Source organism: Agelaius tricolor, unplaced genomic scaffold (genome assembly GCF_023055355.1).
Source record: "Agelaius tricolor isolate 1412-34295 unplaced genomic scaffold, bAgeTri1.0.p SCAF_6, whole genome shotgun sequence".
Classification (NCBI taxonomy): domain Eukaryota; kingdom Metazoa; phylum Chordata; class Aves; order Passeriformes; family Icteridae; genus Agelaius; species Agelaius tricolor.
In genome coordinates this window covers 18,130,587-18,157,064 of record NW_027269266.1, presented here as the reverse complement: position 1 = coordinate 18,157,064, position 26,478 = coordinate 18,130,587, and the positions used below count along the sequence as shown (strand labels likewise).

At 37.2% G+C, this 26,478-nt stretch overlaps 1 protein-coding gene across 2 annotated transcripts in view; it reads left to right on the top strand.

Moving 5' to 3' along the window:
• LOC139590923 (macrophage mannose receptor 1-like) overlaps positions 1 to 26,478 on the top strand; it is a 53,847-nt gene that overhangs the window by 24,168 nt on the left and 3,201 nt on the right. The window contains exons 9-28 of one of the 2 annotated variants that reach the window (XM_071428891.1): positions 2,916 to 3,029; positions 4,634 to 4,749; positions 6,069 to 6,217; positions 7,586 to 7,785; positions 8,350 to 8,474; positions 9,572 to 9,659; positions 10,574 to 10,718; positions 11,883 to 11,924; positions 12,041 to 12,204; positions 13,127 to 13,194; positions 14,158 to 14,258; positions 14,762 to 14,904; positions 15,609 to 15,723; positions 17,603 to 17,772; positions 19,767 to 19,869; positions 20,733 to 20,962; positions 22,030 to 22,195; positions 22,541 to 22,693; positions 23,540 to 23,656; positions 25,145 to 25,312. In XM_071428891.1, the coding sequence (XP_071284992.1) occupies positions 2,916 to 3,029; positions 4,634 to 4,749; positions 6,069 to 6,217; positions 7,586 to 7,785; positions 8,350 to 8,474; positions 9,572 to 9,659; positions 10,574 to 10,718; positions 11,883 to 11,924; positions 12,041 to 12,204; positions 13,127 to 13,194; positions 14,158 to 14,258; positions 14,762 to 14,904; positions 15,609 to 15,723; positions 17,603 to 17,772; positions 19,767 to 19,869; positions 20,733 to 20,962; positions 22,030 to 22,195; positions 22,541 to 22,693; positions 23,540 to 23,656; positions 25,145 to 25,312 (2,677 nt within the window). The remainder of the gene's footprint in view (positions 1 to 2,915; positions 3,030 to 4,633; positions 4,750 to 6,068; positions 6,218 to 7,585; positions 7,786 to 8,349; positions 8,475 to 9,571; positions 9,660 to 10,573; positions 10,719 to 11,882; positions 11,925 to 12,040; positions 12,205 to 13,126; positions 13,195 to 14,157; positions 14,259 to 14,761; positions 14,905 to 15,608; positions 15,724 to 17,602; positions 17,773 to 19,766; positions 19,870 to 20,732; positions 20,963 to 22,029; positions 22,196 to 22,540; positions 22,694 to 23,539; positions 23,657 to 25,144; positions 25,313 to 26,478) is intronic. The other variant, XM_071428892.1, reaches the window with a different exon arrangement.

The following is a 26,478-nucleotide window of genomic DNA, read 5'->3' as shown; positions in this document are numbered from 1 at the left end:
TGAATGTGGACTTTCTTTTAAAAGAATCTTATAATTACACCAGGAAGCAGATGAACATGTAAATGTGTTTCTTCAGGAAGCTAAAAAGACCCTTGGGATATGTTTGGGTTTTTACGTTCTGACTGAATATGGGATTTGCCTTATAAAATTGCACTAGCAAATTTTTATCGTTGCTAGAGAGAAGTAATCTCTTCAGAAGAAAATAAAAATCTTAATTTTATTTTTCTAAGCAAAGTTATAAATCTTGGATCCAGATGGTTTATTTGCTATGCTCTAGCTACACTGCACATGAAGAGCTGTGAGAAAAGTAGTAAGGTATTTAGCAGTAGCAATAGTGAAAGCCTTTCCTGAAGTGACTCTATACCTACAGTTTAAAGGCTGCTTTGAAAGGGCTGTCCGCTGGAATCTAGCAATGATCAGTGACCTAGGAGTATTACAGGAACAGAGATAATACTGGGCATAAAAGTCAGTCTGTGTTGATGTTGTATTTTTCCTTTTTATGAGTTAAAAATATTAAACTTACCACCTCCTTTAGAGTTTGCCTATTTTATCAGGAGGGAAAAAAGCATGTACACATACCAAAGGTATTTTCTTATTTTGCAAAATTAGCAATGCATAACTAATTTGACCTTCTCAGTTTGCTGATATTTACCTACCTAAGTATATTTATGTTTCCATAGCTGATATTTTTGGGTTGATCAGTCCTTGGTGGAAGCCATGTGAATCTATGACTTATTTTTATGGAACAAAGCCTTGCCCTGTCTGTAACATCACCTTTTTCAAGGAAGCATTTAGGTTTAGTTAATGAGAAAGTAAGAGAAGAGAGATATAGTCACAAAAGGCTGCTCATAAGGCATGGTAACAAGTAGCTAGAAATTACTGCATGAATTTCCCACTGAAAACATAGTTATGGAAAGGCAGCAAGCGATCTTCCTGCAACTAGACACCTGTCACAGCATAGGTTGCAGCATGTGTCACAGTTGAGATGGCCACAATACACAGAGTATCACATACAATAGCCACGGTACACAGAGTATCACACACAATAGCAGAAGGCTTCAACCCACAGAGTAACGTCACACCTCATCTGGAGGCTCCAGGCATCCGCCCATGCAGAGTAACATCCTACCACATCAGAAGGCTTCAAGCATCTGCTCTTCTTGTTCTTTAGCCCTTTTATACCCCTCATGTTGATGCAGTGCACCTGTGTGCCCTCTGCTCCCTTTGGTGGCTGGTCAGTGCCCCTGGGCACTCCGTGTGCCATTGCTGTCAGTGCTGCTCACCTGCTCCTCACAGCTGCACCCACTGGGGATGGGGCTCAGTGCCCCTGGGCACTCCATGTGCCATTGCTGTCAGTGCTGCTCACCTGCTCCTCACAGCTGCACCCACTGGGGATGGGGCTCAGTGCCCCTGGGCACTCCATGTGCCATTGCTGTCAGTGCTGCTCACCTACTCCTCACAGCTGTGCCCACTGGGGATGGGGCTCAGTGCCCCTGGGCACTCCATGTGCCATTGCTGTCAGTGCTGCTCACCTGCTCCTCACAGCTGCACCCACTGGGGATGGGGCTCAGTGCCCCTGGGCACTCCCTGTGCCATTGCTGTCAGTGCTGCTCACCTGCTCCTCACAGCTGTGCCCACTGGGGATGGGGCTCAGTGCCCCTGGGCACTCCGTGTGCCATTGCTGTCAGTGCTGCTCACCTGCTCCTCACAGCTGTGCCCACTGGGGATGGGGCTCAGTGCCCCTGGGCACTCCATGTGCCATTGCTGTCAGTGCTGCTCACCTGCTCCTCACAGCTGTGCCCACTGGGAATGGGGCTCCACTGCAGCCCCACTCCCAATTACCACAAACTGTGTGCCTACAGAGACCCACAGCTTCAGAGCAGGTTTTCCTGTGTTGAGGAAGTCTGAAGGTATTGCAAAGCTATTTCTCCCAGACTGAGAAGGTCAGGGATTTAGGTGATAATTTGAAGGGTCTGCTAACCTTATGAGAAAACATGGTAGGGAATGATGTGACAGCCACCAATGGACTTGCCCTGCAGTAAGCACAGGACAGACAGAAGCTCCAGGTGAACACCCAAGACTTTGTTGTTGTAAGCAGATGTGTTGAGCTTTGGCAGAGTTTTTGCTGGAAGCAGGGTTTCTTGAGTGTCTTGAGAACTTGGAATATTGTGGCACAATTGTCTGTGTATTAACATGATGATTATTTTACATTTCTGGTGGGGAGGGGGGTTTGAAAGAATAAAACAAATGAAAAAAGAAAAAAAAGAAATTGCCATCAACTGCTATGAAATTACAGTTGTAAAGGGGTAGTCTTCAAGGTACAGGTGAATGATGCACAGGTTTCCCTTTGTCTCCTAATATCTTAGTTCATCTGTTCAGCCAAAATGTACATAAAATATTTTGGGAATATGGTGTCATGTTCCTTACATTCAGTACAACTCCCACTGAATGTCATTGTTTCTTCTGAGAACCTGCAGTATGAGGAATAAGAATGTTAATTCTAACTTTGACAAAGAAATTTTTATCTTCAAAGTTTTGTGTAAGTATTAACTAAGGAATGCAGTCTCCTGGTGTTGTTTTTTTGCTGTTAGAGCTGAATTTCTCTGGGGATAGCTGATATCTCCCTTTCCTCCAACATAATTATTAAATCAGCAGTGTTTGTAAAGATGGTATATTGCAGTCATTCTCAAGGGATTGCTTTTCAGAAAGGCATATAATCAAAGAAAGTGTAAGTCAATGGTAAATCATCTCCAGAAGAAGTGAGATAGGAATAAGATTTTGCAATTAAGTATTGAACTTAGGTGAAGGATTTTCTCCATTGAAAACTAGCAAAAATTATTAAATACTTAGAAGCATAAACAAGGTTTTTTTTGAGATTAAAGCCTGGTTGACTGAGGTTCTGTTTGTATGTTCAGGATGGATTTTGGGCAGACCATTCTTGTGAAAAGAAAATTGGCTACATCTGTAAAAGGAAACCTATGTCAGATGCTCCTACAGAAGAGGAAACTATTGACATGGGCTGCCAGAGAGTAAGTGAAGAAAAACCTGTCCAATCGGAATAGGCTGCTAAGAATGATAAAAAAGAGAAACTGTCACCTAGGTGGCAGAAAAAACATGAAAAATAGCTTCTGTTTCATCATAATCAGAAGAGTTTACCTTCTCATTTCTATGGCAGAATGATTAAACATGACTAAATCTAATCTATTACTGTCATTTGGCTCTTAATACTCACTTTCTTTTTCCAAAACTTAAATCTCAAACCTCTTTTCCCTGCAGCAGGCCATTTATTGGCATTCAAGCCTTGATTGGCATTCAAGCTTCCCTTAAGAGTTTGCCTGTGCCATCAGCTGCACTTCAGCTCTGGCTACAGTTTTCTACAAAATTGTTCATAACAGGAAGGGTGTCCCTGTCTAAATACTGTTCTCAGGGCTTTGCTGTGGTCTCTGGCAGTGCTCTCTACTTTGAATAACTTATTACCACTGAAGAAAAAAAGTCTATTGTGCTTCTTCTGAATTGTCAGCAGATCTATTTTTTACTTGCTTGCTTTCTAATAACATAACACCCAGTAATTACAAAAAACTACTGAAATTTATTATGTCACAGGAAATCTTATTGAGTATTTGTTTTCCTTGAAGAAACTGCCTTTTCTTCCAAGTCTGCTTTACACAACTTCAGAAAAAGCCTTTGATGATTATTCCCAGTATTTGTAAAGAGTACCTGGAATCCTTACAAGTGTTGGAGGAAATAAAGTGTTCCTCCTATTACAGATGTTACCATTGCCTACCAAATGAAGTGCATGCTTGTAGGAAAAAAAAATCTCTCAAAAGTGAGAAATTAAAAACCATCAGAAGAAAATTTTTGTGAACTGTGACTGATCACAGTAACCTGTTGTTCTATTATTTTTCTAGAGTCTCATATTGTTGTTATCAGATTTCTCAAGTCCATACCTCTTTGGTGTATTCTTACAGCTGCAGATCTTCACAGCACAGACTCCTTCTGCTGCATGCTGTTCTCTCTCAGTTCAGGGCTCCTCCAAGGCTCTCCCTGACTGGCTAACCCACCCCCTTTTATCCCAGTTATCTTCACTGGTTACAGCTGCAGCCCATCAAGGGCAACCAGGACCTCTGGGGCAAAGCCTCTATACAGATATTTAAATACATTTCCTCTACTATATTAACCTTCTCTGAGAGCATGTTCCTGAGTAAATGATATTTGAATGACAAAACTTTGGGACTGAGTTTTAATGTTAGCTAAGAATTAACAAACTTCTTTGAGGCATCATTCCCTTTCTGAAAATTCAAGCTGGAGTTTGCTTTTCAAGACTGTCCTCGTGATTTCATGTTGCCTATGTGCTGGTTATAATCCTGTTCTGAGCACAAAAAGTGCACAGCAAAAGCTCTCATCCCTTTGTGAGTGGAATACATTGATTAAAAATTAATTAGATTTGAAAAATTGTTTTGTGAAACAAAATTCTAAAAAGCTTTGATCCTGCCTGCTTCCACTCTGACTTTTTCAGTTACATTGTCCCTTTGACTAGTGGTTAGGTAATGGTGGTATAAATCAGTTTTCTGTTTTGTTGATTCCCTTTCCTTTTCCCTTTCCCTTTGTGATCACTTCATATTTATTTTGACAGGGCTGGAAAAGACATGGTTTTTATTGTTACTTCATTGGAAATACATTTGTAACATTTTTTCTAGCAAATCAAACCTGTGGAAGTCATCAGGCTTTTTTAGCAACAGTTGAAGACAGGTATGTAAATGTCTACATGTCTGAGGGGGTCAGAGGATGAGGATTCAACTTCTAGCATCACCTGCCTATCAGAATAAAGACTCTGACTGGGCAAGCATCTAGCTTCAGAGGACAGCTATCTGTCAATACAGAACTTCTCACAGTTTTTACATGTAAATTCAAATCCAGGAATCTGGTTTATACTGAAAGTAGTTCATGGCTGCAAAATTAGTATTGATATAGATGGTTTTGTCAAATAAAAAGTAGAATTATATCTTCTACTTCTTAATTGTGGTGGCTTACTTGAGTAAGGCATATAGAATCCAATTTTGAGTATTAAATGAAGAGATATGGCTCTGAATTCCTTTCAAAAGGTAGTACAAATGAGCAAGAGGATATAATTTTCAACTATCTGGTCTTTGAATTGAGGTACTTTAAAAAAATTAAGTGAGAAATCAAATGATGTAAAGCACTTGGTACCTGAAAATCTGTCACAATGCAGCCAGGGTTCAGTGAGTGCAAAATTTCTGGAGAAGCGGTGCACGTTACTCTATGTGAAATATAGGAAAAATAAAAAGTTTAAGAAACAAAATATTTTTCTTGCAGATGACTTGATGCCTTATAAAATCTCTTATTTGTTTCTATATAATCAAAATTGGTACATTCTACTGTGAAAGCTCCAGCTGTCGTGAATAGTAGCTCTATAAACACAGCACTGCAGCTGCCATAAAAATGTTTTAACATTAATGTGGCCTTCGGACTACACCTTGTTAGGAGGAGACTTTTTTATTTCTTAAGAGCTGTTTGTTTAAACACCATAGTGAACTATGACAGGCTTTACCTCTACATAGGTTTCTTTGCTAAATATAACTTTTCTTGCCAATCATTGGATTTAATTTACAGTGTTCCTTAGTTTTATAATTTAGTATCATACTACTTTTGCCTCTACTTTTTGTAACTACAGTAACACTGAGATTCCTTTTTCAGTTTTGGATTTTTCTGAAGCAAGAAGTAATAAAATACAAGAGTACTATAAACTCACAAAATAAGTGATATAAAACATAAGGCATGTCAGGTTTCTTCTTTACCATCAATTTCCTGTCAGTCCAAGATAAGGCCGTCTTATTCACTGGGCATCTGAGAAAAAGCAAAATACTCTGATATTGAAGCTTTCAAAATATCTATTATTTAATGGTTTTGCTAAATTCTTTGCTAAAGAAAATCCATTCAAGCTACACTTTCAAGAAAGTGCAGCTCTAATTCTGAGAAAATAAACCTTTTCCAACTTTTAAAAAATAAATTTAACAGTATTAATTTGTTGACTGATTTCTTTTTAACAGATATGAACAAGCTTATCTGACCAGCCTGGTTGGGCTGAAAACAGAAAGATACTTTTGGATTGGACTTTCAGATGTAGAAGAAAAGGGAACATTCAAGTGGTCTAATGGTGAATCTGTCTTATTTACACACTGGAATTCTGAAATGCCTGGTAGGTATGACTCTGTGCTCTTTAATTGCTCCAAGGCCTGAAATAAGTCGCTCACTGCTTGAAGATTTTTCCTTAGTGCTCTCTTGATGACATAATGGCCAATGGCTTTCAAATACATCAGGCTGCTCTCCCCAAGAATCCAGCGTGGCTGGAAAGTTCCTGCCTAGTGCTGAAATTAACTTTTAGTACGAGTTTTGATCATTGAGATCAAGTTTCTGATTTGCAACTGTTCTGGGGAATTCTGTGCCTGTACTGCTCTGGAGGAGCAATCTCTGCAGGCCCAGTGACCCTCCTTGCAAGTCCTGCTTGTTCAGCCATATCTCAGCACACTCGTTCACTGCACGTTCTGAGTGTGTGGGATATCAGCATGCATCAAGCATCTCTGAGGCCTGGAGAAAATAGGATTGTAAGGCCAAAGAGGGCCAAAATATAACAATGGGAGGTCATTTAATCTGAGATGATCACATCAGAAAGGGGGTGGTAATTAGTGTTCAAAGTTCTGGTATGTTGCATGTGCTTTTCAGGAGGTCCTCTGATTCTGTTTAATTTCAGTAACTAATTGCTGATTTGAATGTGGCAGGTGAAGTGGTAAGGCTATGTAGGCTTATATATACCTAGTTAGTTCTTGAAAATTTTAAGTCAAAATAGAAAAAATTGAGAAACTAGCTCTAACCACATTCAGTTTTAGGGGAGAATTTCTTGGATCTAAGGTTATGATCTGGCGAGAGTCAGCCACTGCAGGCGATTTGGTGTGAAGCATAATTCAGTATTTCAGAGTGGATGAACTACAGATTTTTTTGTCTTTTTTTTTCTTCATGAATTAGAATCATAGAATCACAGAATGGTATCTAGTCCTCACCCACTGCCATAGACACCTTTCACTAGACCAGGTTGCTCAAATTCAAGTCCAACCTGACCTTGATATCTTTCATGAATGGGGCATCTACAACTTCTCCAGGGAACCTGTTCCACCTATTCACTACATTCATAATAAAAAAAATGCATTCCTTATGCCCAGTCTAAATCTACCTTCTTTCATTTTAAAATTATTGTCTCTTGTTCTCTCGCTATAAGCTCTGGTAAAAAGCCTTCACCTTATAAGCAATCTTTAGATACTGAGTAGTCAAGGTAATGTTTCCCTGGAGTCTTCTATTCTCCAGGCTGAACAGACCCATTCCCTAAGCCTCTCTTTATAGGAGAGATGTTCCATCCTTCTGATAATTTTTGTGGTCCTCCCAGGGACCTGCCCTAACAGAAACATTTTTGACTCTGTACAACAACTTTATTTCTGCCAGGATAGAATATGAAATTTTCTAACTTCTTATATCACCCTAAATGGCATTTTTGTGCATTCCTGTTTACAATCAGGAAGAAAGCCAGGCTGTGTTGCCATGAGGACTGGAATAGCAGGTGGATTATGGGATGTAATAAAATGTGAAGAAAAGGCAAAGTTCATATGCAAAGTGTGGGCAGAAGGAGTGACACTTCCACCCATTCCCACAACAACTCCTATTCCCCGGTGCCCAGAAGGCTGGGACTCAAACAATCGTATCAGCTTCTGTTTCAAAGTAAGTATGTTGGTTATTTCTAATGTTGTCATTAAGGTAGTTTCTGTTTGCTTTACACACACGTGAATAGCTCAGTTTGCCAGAGCATAGTGCTTATAATGCCAAGGTTGCAGGTTTGATCCCTGTGGGTCTCTTACAACTCAGAATATTCTGTGTTTCCAATATAAATTGGCATATGTGTGTCCTATTGTTTCATAATCTTTTTTTCCAGATTATATGTAGAAGTCTTCTTCCTTTCTACTGAAATGCTCATAGTTTTCTTTATTCTGTTAAAGACTAATCTACAGGTTTGACCTTCTGTTCTTAAATTACAGTTCTGGTAAGTTTGTGGTCTGGTTGCTGTCTTGCAGTAGACACTCCTATCAGGAATGCACTGTGCTAACTTGACTTAAAGAGCTCATTCCAAGGCTGTGTTTCACAGAGAGCACTCCTAAGCCCCATACTCAAAGTTTCTGTAACCCCCACGGAATATAATTGTAAATCAACTGCTTTTGGGTAGCTAATATTTCTTGATCTTGAGCTCTATGTGGTCTGTTTTTTCTGATGGCACGATGGTGTCTGTAGCCTTTTTCCAGAGCAGAGCACAAGAAGACGTGGCTGGAATCGCAGGCGTTTTGCCGCTCCGTCGGGGGGGATCTGGCCTCCATTAACGGCAAGGAGGAGCAGTACGTGATCTGGCGCTCCATCGCGTGAGTGTCCGCGGGGACAGCGCCTCGCCTCAGCACCGCCGGGCCTTCCTCAAACAGTTCTTCTTAGCTGTTGTTGGGCTTGCTTCTGTGAGAGCCAGTCTGCAGCCCCTGTCTGTGTCAAACGCACAGCAAAAGCCTAGGGCTGATGAAGTAGTTGCATGACTAGCAGCAATAACCTCAAAAGGTGGTGCTGAAATGGCATTGGCTAGATATCTAGTTAAGGCAACATTTATCATCTGAAGTAAAGCTATTTACTGTGGAGTTGTTGATATCATAAAATTACTAGAGATGCCAGTCATTTTCAGCTAAGTATACAAAAATGGTAAGAGTTTAATAAATCTGGATAATATGTTGATTTTTTGTCACTTTTATGAACTAATAAAAAAGCAGAGGCAACTTCAGGTTAATTTTTTTTTTTACATCAGGAAGGCAAATAAGGTTAGTAAGTCCCTGAACTGCAAAAAACAGGTGTGAGATTTCTAAATAAGATGAAAAGCTAACACTTGCAATACGACCAGAAGAAACCAGGCTCAAGGATCTTGTACATCCCTGGCTAACCAAGAAGCAAGACTGAAGCATCAAGGCCCTGCAAAAAGCTATGACCATACTAAAATCCCAGTTGTGTATTTACAGTAGGAAGATTCTTAGATGCATCTTTGCCACAAATTAACTGAATATATTCAGATTAATCAGTAAAGTGTGCCTGCTTGCAGGCAAGGATTAGTTGAAGGTGATATTTTTAAAATGTGATTCAACTGCAGAAAGTAACTCTCTGTTTGAAAGCTTTAAGTGCCTTCACAGAGAAAATGAGGAGTTGAGAAATGGAGCAACAGTAGCCAGTGAACCATTATACAAAGGCATTAAGCCACTTTATGTGCAGGAGCTGTATCTGGTGATTTTCTTGATCTGTATTTCAATCTGAGTTAACGCATAATGATAACAGCTAGAAGCAGCTGCATTTTAATTTATTTCCACCTTGGTTTTTATTTTTTTTAACAGCATTACGTTATCTTTAGAGAACTCTAAACTGTAGTAAATGATAGATTGTTAAAAATATTGTAGTGCCCTTATTAGTATTGGTACTTTTTTTTTTTTAGAAACAATGGCTATTACCACCAGAATTTCTGGATAGGTTTATATTACTTGAATCCTGATGATGGCTTTGCTTGGAGTGATGGATCTCCAGTGAGTAATTTAAATTTCTGCAGCTGTTATTTTGCATTCCCTGTGCTTCTTATTTATGTGTAGTGTATGTGTTTCTGTGTATTTTTATGCTTAATCATGACCCTCTGTATTGTGCACTCTTTAGGAAAGCTAATGAATAGCAATTTCATGGCTTGATATTTTTGGCTAAAGCATACTGATTTTTGATAAGAAGATACACATTGAATCAACAAGGAAACTAAATACATGCAGACTGAAAGGATATTCTTATGAATGAAAGGATTTTTTGTGTAAAATAGTCTTTCTTTAGTTGTTATTTTCTTTGCTCATTATTTGCAATGGCTTACATGCCATGGAGATGAAGACTCTTTTTTAATGCCAGTTTGATTTACTGCACTTTAAACTAAGGTATAAAACCGTAGAAATGAAAGTGATTTTGGAGATGTAGGTGTACTTGATACAAGTTTGGTCAAGATATATTGATGGGGATTGTCAGTACAGAGACCTGAAACTGGATTTTATATAGGAAAATTAGAATAACAGTAATGCTTCTTCTGAGGCAAATGCCAACATTTTTATTGCATCTCAATAACATCCTATTCTACTCATATTGTATATTTAACTAGTTTAATATCAAGATGTAGCATGCCCCAACATTGTTATTAAATGTATTTTAAAGAATTTAGGTCCCATAAAAAATGTTTATATTCTTCCAAGTGTGTACGAAAACAACTGTTACCTTAACTGCAATCCATTTGCCATCTGAAAAAAGTTTGAAGTGTCAGCATTTGCACAGGAGGATCCTCGTTTCACCCTCAGTTTTTAACCTGACAATAGGAACAATTTGTAGGTCTGTGCTTTGATGCTGTCTCCTCCCTCTCTCCCTTACTTTATTTCCATATAACAGAATCTTCACAAAACTTCTTCTGTCATAGGTGAGGTATGAAAACTGGGGCTTTGGAGAACCAAATAATTATCAAGGAGTTGAACTTTGTACAGAGATCAGTGGTGAATCCAGCATGCTCTGGAATGACAGGCACTGTGATTATATGTATGGATGGATTTGCCAAATAAGAAAAGGTATTGCTCACTCCTGCGTATTAGTGTAATAAGAAGATGTTCTTGGTTGACTTTTATCTTGTAAGAAACAAAAATTTTCAAAGCCTCTTTTAAGAATAGTTCCCTCCTTCACTTGCTTTAGGTGCTGTTTTGTTTGATAAGAATGTGTAGTTTGAGGATGGAGCCTGATTTCAAGATACTTTATTTCTATATTCACATGTTGATTACTTGCTGAATTCTCATGAAATATGTGTTTGGATGCTTTTTATTTACTGAAGATAACAAGACAATATCTATAATTTAGGGAGCACTTGAGTTTCACTAGCAGTGCATGTATTTACATTTGAGCTTTGTAGAAAGTGCAGCACATTTAAGTGATTTACTGCATTCTTATAGTGGGACAGAGAGGAGCAAAATAAAGATGTTGTATTATATTATTGACAATAAATATCAGCTCTGCCTTTTATTGGTAAGATAACTTCTTAGGCATAGATTTTCTTAATAAATGTCATTACTACTGAGATTTTAGTAAAAAACTAATTGCTAAGCCTAAACTGACAGAGGTTTTCTGTATAATAAATTCCTTTCCTGGGACACTAATGATGACATCCAAGATCCCACCTTCATGATGCCATAGCAAAAAAATAGGGAATCTTTTCCAGTGAGATTTTATCTGGGGAAATTTGTAAGATCAAGGTAGAAGTTACTCTCAACCAGAGAAAGGTGGAAAGAACCTCACCCTGTAGTAGTTAGGGCCCCCCATCAGATGATAACCCAGCCTGCATTCCTGCTGCCTCTGGTTTAAGTCAGAATTCAAGTATTTGTGGCCAGGAGAAGAGAGAGACATGGAGATCCAGGACAATTGTCTTAACACAGTTAATGCTTTGGGACATAGGGTTTACTGCTTTCAATGAGTAAAAAATTACTTGATTCAGGTAAAGTTCAAGGTATTTATAATACTTTCCATGTAAGGAATATCCTCAGGGAACAAAACTACATATTTAAAATGGAATATTATATAAAAAATGAGAGATTTAGATTATTTAGTTCCTTCTGCATTTTGCTGTTAAATCCATTGCTAACTGTGAAAGTCGATATCAGTATTAAAACATGCCTGTCAGTCACAGTAAATATCTTTTCTTCAGACAGAAGGTATACAATCATAATAAATATTTTTTGTCACAGGGGCAAGTGTGAAGCCTGAACCAACAGAATCTCCTACACCCGGTAGGTGTTACTGCTTTGCACTTTGTGTGTGTTTGTGTTCAAAAGCATTAAAATTTTGTTAAGGAGGACTCTTGTATCTCAGGAGCAGAATAGTTAGCTTGGCAATTCTCTTGCAGAATACAGGACTACTGAGGATGGATGGATCATACATGAAGACAAACAGTACTATTTCAGCACGGAGACTGTCCCTATGGAAGTGGGTCGTGAGTTCTGCAAAAAGAACTTTGGAGACCTTTCTGTCATTGAGAGTGAAAGTGAAAGAAAGTTCCTCTGGCGATATGTAAGAAAAATCATTAATATCATTAATACTATGGAATAAACCATCCAAAACAGCTGAGCATGGGCTCAGATCCTTTTCACCATGGTGCTCTCCCTACAAGTTTTGATAGTGAAGTTGCAGTTGCACTAAGCCAGATTAATATGAAGAACAAACTAATGCTAACTTTTAAGGGATCTGTGGCTTCATTTTAGCAAAATAGATTACACCGATGAGTTATGATTGTGTAGGATATCTTAAGTAGTGTGGATCAAAGCAGCAGTTGACTTACATGCAACACTCAGAACACTGGATTTAAATCTTATCTGTTTAGCTGAGCTATAGTCTACCTAGTGTCTTTTTGGTCCTCAAGTTTGCTCCTTTGCCTCCTTCTTCTGAGAATATAATTATGGAGAGAGAAGAAACTGGGACATAGATTATGCCATGAGAAAGAGCTTTGAAATCCTATTTCCTATATAATTGGAATTGTTTGCTTTTTATGCTGGCTGAGGTCAACATATTTTTAATCAGGAATGTGCTTAAAAGTTGTATTTGAACAACAAAGAACACTTCCTGAGCTGGCTGAAGAGTGATAGTGAGAGGCCACAAGGACATGTATCAATTGATATCCAAAATATAGGAAGGGGCTTGTCATTGCAAGAAATTAGTCAGATAATGTCCACTGCAGAGACTGTGCAATAGGTGCTGATTTCAGTGGCTTTCAAGTAAAATGTGAGAAGTGTTGATACAGTGACCACACCTTTTGGCCAATGGTGAAGTTTGACTGTGGGCTGTCAGCTGTGAGCTGCTTTAACTTAAATGTTGAAGCTAGAGAATATATCCAGTTCATATTCTCTGTCAGTTAGTGTTATATGACTCATCAGTAACACAGTGGATTTATATGACAATAGAGGGCATTTGTACAATTTTAATTTTTGCATTCTAGATATTGAAAAATGGCAAAGAGGATGCATATTTCATTGGTTTACAACTGAGTATTGACCAACGTACGAGGTAGGTCATACCCAGTTTTGAGTTATAATTTAAAAATTATTGTATTCTCAAGTGGTTTAATTACATCTTAATTTAGCTCTAGATTATCCAGAAGAAATGCCGCATGTTTCCTAAATAGAATTCACTCAAAGCTAGACAAAAAATTACACTGCAGCTAATGTATTTTGAATTTTTATTCAGGAATTCTACTTTCCTTTATTATTTGATCTATACTGAAAATATAAGTAGATGTTCTAGCTGTAAATATAGAAAACTTTTGTAGGTAAAAATGTTCTTTTACCCCATCCTTAACCTTTGAAAACAGACTCTAATAAAGGAACAAATGAAACTTATTTTCTTTTTCTAGAGCAATGATAGCAGTGGCACTGTGAGGTCAAGCAGGTTTTCTACAAGCCTTTCTGAATGTCAGGATGCAGCACCATATTGATTTTGACATGTAATGTTTATTTAAGCCTGCATTGAGTTCAGTCTGTGTTTGAGGTGCCTGGATAGATGGCTAGTAGTTCTCAGGTCTCCTTATAGTTCACAATAACAATGAGGGACCTACATAGGACAATTAGGATGTTAGGTGAGCCTCTGAAAATGAGATGTTTCTGCCTTGCTGGTTTTATAGGGACCCTAAGATGAATATACTTTTAAGTACCTTGTGCATGTGTCTGAAGGATGAGCCTGGGCACCTCTGTCACTTGCAGACCACTAGAAAGACGTGTCCTAATAATTTTCCTGGTTACAATTTTGTTTTTCATTGCCTAATCTACATGGATGTTCAGCTTTTACAATGTTTGTATTTTATGTTGTATGTCTTTGAGCAGAGTAAGTTTATTGCAACTAGTAAAGAGGCAATTTAGTCAAAAAACTTTGTACATTTTACTGTGAGCAGTTATATTAAGCATATTAAAAAGTTACTTTTTTAACACGGAAGAAGTTCTATTTTATGCATTTTGTTGGATTGTTTTTCTTAAGCTGGATGGATGGCACTCCAGTCAATTATTTGGCATGGGCACCACATGAACCTAACTTTGCAAATAATGATGAAAACTGTGTTGTTATGTATAAGAATTTAGGTGAGTTTTGTATGTTTTTCATGAATTTCATTATTTGTGCGTTTGCGTCACAACTTTTTTTCTTCTGCGAAGCATCCTTTCTTCCTGGGTTTTTTTTTTTTTCCTCTTTTACAAAAAGTTATTTAGGTAGACCATAGTATTACTTACAGAACTTAATAGTTTCATACTCTTGTGCTTACCTGAAGCCTAACATGGGGATGTTAGAGATCTGTGGCCAGGGGTGTATGGTTGTGATTGCTGGTTTATATTTTTTATTAAAATTGACCTAATGTGTCACTATGAAATTTCTAGTACCTGGTTCTACAAAGCTTTTAATGTTATGTAATTACAGCAAAAAGTGGCATATTTTTCCTAGACACTCATTTTGAATGATAATAAACTGGAAGACAGCTTTGATCTTATCTTTCAACTAAAAGCACTGTATGTGAGAATGTGTGAAACAGATTTCCATTAACCAACTTGAGATGTGGTGTCATGCAGTTCCCCATTTATCTTACACCCAGGATTTTGGAATGATATAAACTGTGGCTATCCAAATCCCTACATATGTGAAAGGCACAACAGTTCCATTAATTCAACTGTTCCTCCAACAACATTTCCAAGTCCAAGAGGATGTCGTCCAACCTGGCTTTCTTTTCGTAACAAGGTACCATAACAAATACAGTCTGTGCTGGATGTTTGGCAAAGCATTAAATAGAAAACAAGGGAATTTTTAAATCATACTGTTTCTTATTTAAACAGAATGTTGTTACTTTTATGCAGAGAGCTATGACACGTGCACGCTTTTCTTTGTTTGCCTATCCATTGTTTTGCAGGAAAAATGCTTTTCTGATGCTTCTAATGAAGCAAATTCAGTTGCAGTTGATGAAAGAAAATTCTCTAGTCAGCTCTTCAAATGTTTTGATACACATTTAGTCAGAATTCCTAAAGTATTGATACCTTGATCTTGGTGTTTTTTAATCAAACCATAATCCTTTTTACTGACTACATTTTGCCTTCCTTAACTTTAATAACATGGTATGTGTTGTAGAATAAAATTAATAATCAGGCAGACTAAGATCAGTCATGCATAACTTACCACTGTCAGCTGTCTGTAGAAAAGTCAGGATTTGCTTGTTTTCTATGGATTTCAGATCAAATCTAGTTGTTGAGCAAAACACTTTAGTGAGACTTGTAATTTTATATAGAACTAGGACCAACACAAAAGCTCATTGAAAGTTGAATGTATTCTTTCAGATAAATGTATTATTTTACTGCCTTTTTTTCCATCCTGCTCTGTTTAAAACAGTGATTATCAATTGAGGGATATTGGAGTGAAGATAATATATAGAGAATTTGTTCATATTTTAGTGTTACAAAATATTTGGATCTACAGAAGAGGAACGTGTTACTTGGCATGCTGCACGAACAGCTTGCATGAATTTAGGAGGAAACCTGGCCTCGATCCCTAATGAGCAAGTGCAAGGTACTGTGCACAGTTTTGTAGCAGCTAGATGAGATGACATTTAATCCTTACAGGCTAGCTGGGGTTTTTGTCTGAATATGAACAGATTTGAATAATGATTGCATATTTGATTTTTGTTCCAAAACATACAATTTTTAGAAATCTACAATGAGGTCTTCACTTGAATCTACCAAATTTTAGAGTTGGCTCAGAGAGATATATGTGTATATTGTTCTGGCAGCCAAAATAGTGGTTTTTCCTGCTTGCATATGATGCCAGCTGGACCCTGCAATTTCCAATCCAAACAATATGGTTTCACTAGGTGGCATTAACTTGCTGCATGGCTTTCCTATTAAATCAAGTAGAACACCTTTAGGATGAGAGCCTGCCTGTGGGCAACTTGGAACAGGTTTGAGTGTTCACACCCATACCCAGAGCTCTCCACACAGAAGTGCCACTCTCTTCACTGGAGGAGCTTATTGCGATGAACCCAAGAGCTGCATCCATGCCTCAGGGAGATGAGAGGGGGAAAGCTACCCCATGCTTGAATAAACAAGGCACACGTCCAAACTAAAAACAGGGAAAGACCTTGATAGATGTTAGACTGACTTTGACAGGTAGACCTTTTTCTTAGGCATACTCTTTTATCTTAAGTGTGAATGTGATGAAAAAAAAATGCTGCAAAACACATACTGTCTGTGAACTCAAGAGAGCACATTGAAAATTCAACCATTGTAAAACAATGCATTGAAGTCTGAGCAATTAAATAGTTTTAATTTAAACTGCTGATAAGTATTTAGCACAAATTATGTTTTCTACTTGTGAAGAGCTGAAGAGTCAAACTTCCATTTTTCAAACAATTATATTCTTATTTTACATAATTTCTGCAGTGGTTAATTCATGCACAGGACTTGAATTCTAGGTAAAAGAGAAATGAGGAATGGAGCTAATAGCACGAAACTCTTATCATTGCAGGAAGTGCAGGCATAAAGGCCTGAGTTCCGGTTACAGTTTTTGGCAATGCTAATGTTTGACAAAAAAACCTACAGATTTCATTCCTGGAGGAGTAAGCTGCATACATTTAAAATTCTGAAGGAAGGTGAATGATTAACTGAGCAAGCAGAAATGAATCTATTCTTTTCAGAGGAAAAAAATATTCATAACCATGACTGCAGCAGTTGGCAAAAGCCATGGTATATTCATTTTATCACCACATTCAATGTATCATGGATTAGTAGATTTAATACAATTAATAATGTTCATGATAGATGAATATCAGCTGACCTAGCCTGCTCTATTTGTGAGCTTGCCACTTTAGCTAAGACGCATCAGCACCCACCTGTGCAAAGCAGTGACAATTATTTGCTTTTGTTTAATAGCTCTGTTAAGTCTCATTTGGAGCATGTTTCTTGTGCATTTTGCTCCCTGCCAAGGCAGTGCAGGCTCAGGAGCAGGCTCTGGCTCTGGAACAGCACTGCTTATGCAGATACACAAATGGCAGGAGATCGGTGGTGATGTTGTGTCACTGGAGAGCAACCTCTCTGTGGGATTATCAAAAATGTGTGGGATCCCCACAGCTGTTAATGTCTTGAACTAGGATTTAAAAGTGTTCTTGGGACATTATAAAAACAATTTCTATCATGTTTTTGGGATTCATTCCAGTACCAGCTTATATGCTTAGATGAAGTATTTTGCCCAAAGCCACAGTTGTATATCTACTTACCCATTCATCAAACTCAACATTCATCTCCTTTTCATCTCACCTGCTTGTGTTATCAGCAGTGGAGTGTTCTGTATTTCAGAAAGAGTATTTAATATCACCAATCTCTGTGGGGCCAAATATTTAAACTGTCCTATATTAAAATTGTTTGCCTTTTTCTTTTAATTTTTTTTATTCTAGCTTTCCTTACCTTCCATTTAAAAGATTTTGCCACTGAGACATGGATTGGATTAAATGATATAAATCATGAAATGAGGTTCCTCTGGACAGATGGAACAGGGGTTTACTTTACAAACTGGGCCAAAGGCTTCCCGTCAGGCCATACGGGTTTATATGCGTACAGCGGCCAGGTAAATAGCAATCACAAATTGTTCACTGAAATTTGATTTTATAGAATCATTTAGTTTGGAAAAGGCTTCTAAGATTGTTTAGTTCAATCATTAATACAGCACTGCCGAGGCCACCACTAAACCATGTCCCTAAGTGCTGCATCTACATATCTTTTGAATACCTCCAGGGATGCTGACTTAAACACTTTTCCCTGGGCAGCCTGTTCCAATGCCTGAAAACTCTTTTGATGATGAAATTTTTCATAATATTCAATCTTGTTGAGTCAACTTTGGGCCATTTCCTCTTGTTCTATCACTTGTTATACTAGGGAAAAGAGATCAATACCCTAAGATTGAATTCATGCATTTGTGGTGATTTTAGGTATGTCACTGCTTGACTTACTACTTTCATACTTGTATACATGTTGGATCTAAATCCAGGTAGAGTGAAGCTTTTGAGCCCTTGTGCAGTTTCTGTATCAGCTGGTGACAGCATCCGTGGAGTGCTCATACACAGACTTGTTTCAGTTTTCAGTTTGTGAGGACTCCACAGCTTTCGTGTTCAGCCTGTGTTCTCTCATGGGCTGTGTAAAGAGGGCAGTGGTTCTCCTGCCCCATGGCATTTTTCCCAAAAGCACAACAATGGGAACATCCTCCCAGTCCTCTGGTGACAGCTGTGCTGGAACTTGGCAGGCTTCCCAGTTGGCATGTAGTTTGCAAGGAGGCATTCACAAACATTCCCCTGACACAGGTGTCTTACAGCAAATAAGCAAATTCTGCTGGTCACAGTTGCAGAAAGAACACAAGTCTATAAAAAGACAGCCATTCAATTTTTACAAGGGAAAAACCCCTGAACCACCAGAAAATCACTTTCTCTATTTCTCTGTCAACAAACTGATGTGATAGGTCACAGAATTCCTTTCTCTCTGATCATGTGTGTGTACTCTGGAAGTACAGCACTTTATAGTGCTAACTCTATTTCTCTTGAATGACATTTTTAATGTAGAAATTTGATTTTTATGTGTAATATCCTTTTCCATGTCTTTGAAAGGAGCACCTGTGAACTTCTTATCTCTAAAGGAGGAAGAAAATTAGGTAGAATTTGGAGTTCTAAAGGAAAATATTTCAAAAATGCTACTTCTCAAAAAAATATGTTTGTCTCTTTTTTATGGGAAGTAATAGGATTTTATTAAGTCTTATGTGACAACTTTTAAAGTCCCTTTTTCATAAATTTTATATTTGCTTTTAAGTCTACTTGATCTTACCAAAAAACATTATCATAGTTAGTAAAAATTAGTATGCAACTGTTCAGTTGGAAAGATTTAAATCCAAATGGTTTTCACCCAGAAATGATGTAAGTATCTGAACATCTTCTCAGATGAAACAGAAAAAACCCAACCAAGTAAACAATAAAATAAATATGGGTGTTTCATTGCACAAAGCCACCCTGCATGATTTTGCACTAATCACTGTTTATTTAATATGTGCTAATCTAATTTCTAGCTATTGTGTCCATGTCAGAGAAGTTGAAATGTCACAGTAAGGCTGGAACTGACAGCAGTGGCTGCCTTTGGGCAGGAGCTGTTCTAACATTGCTGTGTGTACTATTACAGCATGAAATAATAAATTGTTGCATTGCAATTTAAGCGTTCTGTTTTATTTCTGGGGCAAAGTTATCCAGTCTTTTCTGCAATGATTGGTCTAATTTCTCTTTAAATTGTCTGTGACTCCTCTCCATGCTGTATGCCTGGGGATTGAGAATACTAGAGTTCCTCTGGTCCTCTTACTCACCCCAATGTAGTGCAATAGAAAATAACAAAGAAGCTTGTGAAGTGTAAGAGGAATAGAACTTCCACATCACTTGTGTAACTTAAAGCTTGCGCTCTTAAATGTTACAAAGATATGAGACGAAAATTACAGCATTACTTGTGTCTGAAGATGCAAATGGGAGTCAAAAGTTTCTTATTTGCTTATTCTAGCTATTTTTAACTGGTGTTGTATCTCTTTGCCTTGAGGCTGATTGTGTTGCCATGAAAAACAAATCTGTTAAGGAAGCAGGGAAGTGGGCTGATCAGAGTTGTGATAACAGCAGAGGATATATATGCCAAATTAATGCAGGTAATTCTCTTTCTAATTAAAACCAAACCCTTTTCTTCTTTTTTTTTTTTTTTTTCAGAGGAAATTGCTTAAGTATGTGGGTTTAAACATGATTTTGCTTCCAATAAAGATAAATGCATGAATTGTTCTTCTGTCAGGAAGAAAAGGGTCAAATAGTCACTTGTGTCAGAAGTCCAGTTAGTCACTGCTCTCATCTGACCCTTCCCAGAAAATGCTGTGTTGATATTTTCCTGAGCTGGAATTTGTATCTGCATCTTTGTGTCATAACCCTTGATATGACATTTGTTCCATAGTTTTTTATTTTTCTGAGTACATTGGCTTTCAAAACATGTTATGGAAAATACTGGTTTGTACATGTAGCATAAACTGTCTGGAATGAGACTGTAACCTGTCTGCACTGAACTTGAGAAAAATTGCCTCTAAAAAAGAGATTAAAAATATTTAAATCTCTCCTCTGTTTAAGTATCTACATAATTTTTAAGGACTGGTCTGTTGTGACCATTTTATTTCTTGGAAAAAAAATCTTTGGGAAACCAAACAGCTTCTGCAACCATTTCATTTTATGAAAAAAATCATGACCTAATCTTAAGTAATTTCAGTAATACTATTCTTGATTATTACACAGAATGTTCCTTTACTCTTTATCAGAAGTTGCTTTAAGCAGCTCTTTTCCTTTCTACAGCTTTGTAATTGAATTTTACTACTGTTGCTAGCTTAAAGCATAGTGCATCTTACCAATGCTGATTGTAAACCAGGGATATGAAATAAGGAAGACTTTTGTTTAGTTCCATTTGCAACCACAGTGAAATCATACTCCCCTTTTGAACAAGTATATGGCTATTTTTTCATCCCTTATTTTACAGATGCTGAATTTCTGCCTTCTACAACTTCATCCCCATCCAACATTATCCGTTATGGGAATAGTAGTTACTTGTTCATCCACACCAAAATGACATGGGAGGATGCACGGAAAAACTGCAAACAAAATCAATTTGACCTTTCCAGTGTCTTAGACACCTACAGTCATTCGTTCCTGTGGCTGAAGATATTAAAGTATGGGGTGCCTGTGTGGATTGGTCTTAACAGCAATGTGGTAAGAACATTAAACTAATTGAACATGATGCTGCTTTTCTCATGGGACATGTCAGGAACATAAAAGTCTTATCATCTCTCTTTACTGTAGCTTATTTGCTTCCATATTGGACCTAAATACTTTGTGCTGTCAGAGGAATCCATCCTCTTCTGTTAATCTGATTAAATTGTATATGTTGCACATGCTTTTCACACTTTTGCTATGATATTCCACTCTGTGCACTTCGAAACAAGGCATTTTAGTCTAGCATCTTGGAATATCTCTTTATATATTTCAGGTATAAGTGTGATATATATGTGATATAATCCTGATATTTTAGAATTTACAGAAGAAAACATCTATTTTAATAATGATACCTAATTTTGAGAAGTATAAGAAGGTGCTATTACTATGAATATTTTAACATTTTTGAGGATATTTAGCAAAATAATTAATTAGTTTACCTAGTTTAATTGTATTTGTCTCCCTTTTCTCAGTTGTTTGGTATTTTAATACTTTCTGCATATTTAAATAAGATATCTTTTTCTTCTTGGCACAGACACTTGTTCCACACACTCAATTTGGCTGAGCAAATGAAAAAAAACCCAAATGTACAAACATAGCACAACACTTCCCAAAAATCAGAAGATGCCTCTAACATTAATCAGCAGGATAAAGGATTAACCAGCTTTGGTGGGAAATGATTACTGATTTAAATGTATTTCAAGTAAAAATAATCTACATGTCTTGAAACTTCTGGGGAAAGAAGTAGTACAAAAATTAGTCATCAGAATTTCACTCCCAAAATTTATTTTAAATGAAATTGTTATTAGTCTCAAATTAAAGGTATTGTTAAGTTCAACATTAACTCAACGTCACTTTGCATTTCATTTTGCTGAGAAGTACTTGCTGCACTGCTGTATTTCTCAATAAATATCTGTTTGTCACAACAAAAATGTCAAAGTTTGAGCCATTTGTATTTGTTATTGGTTTCTAGGAAAAGCCCCAGTCCTTTTAGCACAAAGTACTACGTAGACAGAGTAGATTGATAGAGTTTAATCATTCCAGCTGATGTTTCTTTTCCTTAGACCAATGGGCATTATGAATGGATTGATAACTGGAGAATGAAGTACACGAAATGGGCTGAAGGGGAGCCAAAGCAAAAACTAGGCTGTGTCTATCTTGACGTTACTGGAGTCTGGAAGACAGGATTCTGCAATGAAAGTTACTTCTCTGTTTGCAAAAAATCTGATGGTAAGAACTTGAAATCTGATCGTTGCAATTTAATAAACATCTCATTAGAGATGTTGGGGTTTATTTTCAGAGCTAAATAGATGAAATCATTAGAATTTACTTAGGTTGAATTGGGCTACTTTAAAGTTAGAGCTACTGTGACTGTGAATAGCTATCACTTTATATCAAGTGTTAGTTATCACTTTATATCTAGTTTTAGACAAATTTTGCAAAGCTAAGACTCACACTACTCTGCTATTTAATTTCCTATTGAATAAACTTGCAATGTCAAAACCTGCAAAAATCAAAAGGCAGTGAATGTAAGGACGTAGTCACATGGGGTTTTTTTTAACTATTTTTAATCAGTTCAAGCTCCCACTGAGCCCCCTCAGCTTCCAGGAAAGTGTCCTGAGTCAGAAGGACACAGATCTTGGATCCCTTTCCGAGGCCATTGCTACTACATTGAATCTTCATCTTCAAGAAACTGGGCCCAGGCATCTTTAGAATGCCTTCGACTAGGTGAGTATCCTACTTTTCCTAAAACGAGTATCAAAAGTATCAAGTAACAAAACCTACTTGTTTTCCTAACTGTGGAAAGCTGAACATGTTTTATGTGTTTTTGTGAGTTCAAGGATGGCCCAAGTGTTGGACAAGACAGTTGCATCCAATTATTGCTTTAATTGGAGAGGTAATGGAAAAACTATGGCCCGCACTGCCTCATGCATGTGGGACCAGGCATGAGAGGAGCTGTGTGGCCTGGAGTGAAGGTCATGAAAATAGAAATCTTGTACTTTGACCCTGATAGGAGATAAAACAGCTTCATCCACAGCAGTCACTAAAGCTTAATGGAATTTGTATCTTTTGTATTCTTGATCTAATTTCTCCCTTGATTATTGCAGTTTTATACCACTGGAGTGAAAGATGTTTACTCTGGATAATATATGAGTAAACTAGGGCTGTTGTGCAGTTTCATTCTCTCAACTTCCTTCTTTTGGAAAGTGATGAAGATTGATTTTGATGGATTTCATATGTCTGCAGCATTGTTGTTTATGGCATTGGTGGCAATGTGACATAGGTGCCTGGTCTCCCATCAGATTATGCCGAGATCACTCATTCACTCTCCAGCAGAATTTATTATAGCTTTATCTTCACTGGAAATATATATTTTCACGTAGTCAATAAGAACCTACCAGTGAAACCCACGGCACATGTAGACACCTGGTACTGGGTGAGAAGATTCCCCTTCTCTTTTCTGATACTCAGAAAGTTGAAGCATTTTGTTGAAGCAATTTGTTGACAGGGAAATGAGAATGTTTTCCCTTGTGAAGCATCTCTAAGGAATTTTTCTTTCCCTGCGTCTTCCAGGTGCCTCTTTGGTCTCAGTTGAAGACTCAGCTGAAGCCAACTTTCTGACCTACAACCTTGAACCACTTGAAGGCAAAACATCAACATTTTGGACAGGAATGTACAGAAATGTGGATGGTATTTTCTCTACTTTTAATGTCTTTTTTTTTTAGTGACTAATTACTGCAAGCTTTTTGACATGAGTGTTGAAAATTTCATGCTATAATTCTGTAATAAAGAAGATAAATCCAGACAGAATAGGCAAGAGGCTGCTTTAATTAAATCCTATATTTGATGATTATTGCTTTCACATTAATGCAATTAATATTCAGTTAGATAGATGTTTCTATTATTATGATAGATTTTAAAGTACAGTCTTATACTGTTCAGGTAAAAAAATACCAGTATAACTGTGAGTGGCACGGTTGCAAAATAGTTCAGGTGACTTGAGTGGGATTTTCTTGAGTATTGGAAGATTATTTTTGCACTGCCTACCCAAGCATTTAAATGACAAACTTCTTAGGGATAAGACAACTTTTCAATTACATTGCTTGAATCTTAACCAGGAATAGCGAAAATTTTTGGTAAAGGAAAGAATTCAAGGGTAGTCATTTATATGCATGACACACAGAGGAAAGCTGAGGTTTACTCATGCGATCAGTTGACACAAGAAGTGTTTCTTAAAGTGGCTCTAGAGCAGTGTAGAGCAGCACACTTCTCACAGTAATCATAAACACAAGAGTTCTTCAGCTCTTCATTCTAGATAGTGATTCTAGATAGTGATTCACTCTAGATAGTGATTATAGCAATTTCAGCATAACTGCATAGCTAAATTTCATACCTTTATGTGTGTATCCAGATTGTATTCAGTTGCCATGTCCTCACAGAAAGGGTGTCAGGAATTATTAAAAAAAAAACAAAACAAAAAACCTCCAAAATATATAGAATCTTATAAAAATCAAAATACAATTTTCATGCTGAGTGTAAGAATTTGCTTGAGTACAACTTACAGTCACAAGGAGTACATTTACTCTAAATAAATAGCACTATTAAAAGAAAGAAAAAAAAAAAGGAACCGGAAGGAAGAAGCAGAAAGTCCAAAGCATAGCTGAGCAACAGTGATCACAAGATTTTGGAAGGAGATCTATAAAAAGGAAGATCATCTGTGTAAAGCTTGTGTAAAGGAGTAGAAACTGGAAACAAATGAAATAAAATTGGACCTAGAAAGACTTTGGTGTGGGATTTGAAAAGAGTAACACAAAACCTTCCTACAAATTACTGAAATAAAGAGCATTCTGTTGAAGTTATATTTTAACATTACTTATTTCTATAAATGGAATGAATAATTGACACTGCACTATTGCTATCACTTGTGGGAGATTCTTCTTGGAACTTGCCTTTGCAACACCATAAGCTAGATTTGTCTGCCATTTTTCAAATATTGATATTACATCATTTACATAAAAACTTAGGGGCAACATGTTGTGCCAGAAGTAAATAGTTTAGTGGTCTGTCTCCAAAAGTGGTGACAAGTAAATTTCTCAGGAAGGCAATAAATATGGAGCATGTGAAAGTATGGAAATTAAGACTATCTTTTTTTCCCCTATTCAATATTTTTTCTATTAGGACTATGGTTGTGGCTAGACGGCAGTGCAGTGAATTTTGTCAACTGGAATGTAGGAGAACCTTCTTCTCAGCAAAATGAGCACTGTGTTGAAATGTATGCAGACTCTGGGTATTGGAATAATTTCTATTGCTCTTCCTACAAAGGATATATTTGTAAAAAGCCAAAAAGTAAGTGTTGCATTTATGAATTTGTTTTATGTATGGAATATGCTCTCTGTAAGCTAGTACTAGTAGATGGCTGTTACACACAATGCATTTCAGCTGGATGTTCTGAGTTTCTGTATATGCCAAAGGATGCACATTTCCATGACAACAAAAAGATAGAATGACTCTTCAGAAAGTAGTTCTGGACAGTAGTCAAGTCCCTTAAGAATTGCTTTTAGGAGACTGTGTTCATATTTTAGCTGTACCTGGTGTATACACTTGATGAGTTTGCATGTTTTCTATTGACAATTGTTGAGAAATCACAGTGTGAGGACCATGCCTTGTGTACAAAAATCTGCCTCATCTATATGCAAACATATTCCTCAGGGTATCCCCTCTGCTCTGCCCATTGTTTATTTCCCTCTGCCGGTCTCATGTGCATGTGTTTTCTGAGTTTTATTAATTGAATATTTATTAATTATTTCTATTAATTTAATATTTATAAATTGTGACTTATTTAACAGCTTGGGATCTTTTGTCTCTATGTCCTCCTGTTGTGAAAAGATGAATGAATGAAAAACAAAGCAAATAGCATAGTTTGAATGTGCTAAACTGAACGTGCCCTGAAAAAACGGAATGTGCAAATTTGACAGTGGGGACGTCTAGTGTATACATATTCCTAAAAGTCATCATAATAATTTCTTTCAGCATATATTGCAAAATCAAAATCTCTTACTTATGCTTCCTAAGAAGGTTGAAATGTGTAGCTGCAATATACTGACTTCCTCTACAATACTGGAAATGGGAGAAATTTTGCTATCCTTTCTGTAAATTTGTTCTCATGCAAAATTATTCTTACTTACTCAAATGCTTGTAATGGTGACTGTGTCTTTTACAGGAAGCACTGCAACATATCAGTATATCCACCCTTTCAGAGTCCATTTATCAATCTTTTTGTATTGTCATTGACAAATAGTCATAGACATGGGTACCAAGTGTTAGAATAAATCGCCACTGCTCCTTTTGGACCATTCAGTTCAATTATTTCTGCTGCTACTGGCATTCACCTGTTTTGATGCTGACCAAAGAGCTGAAGCAGACGAAAGCTAGTTACTTTTTTCTAGGATTAGCTTTAGCCAGTCTAGTCTACTAATCTGGAATGCCACAGATTCAACCTAATTCCAGTGTCA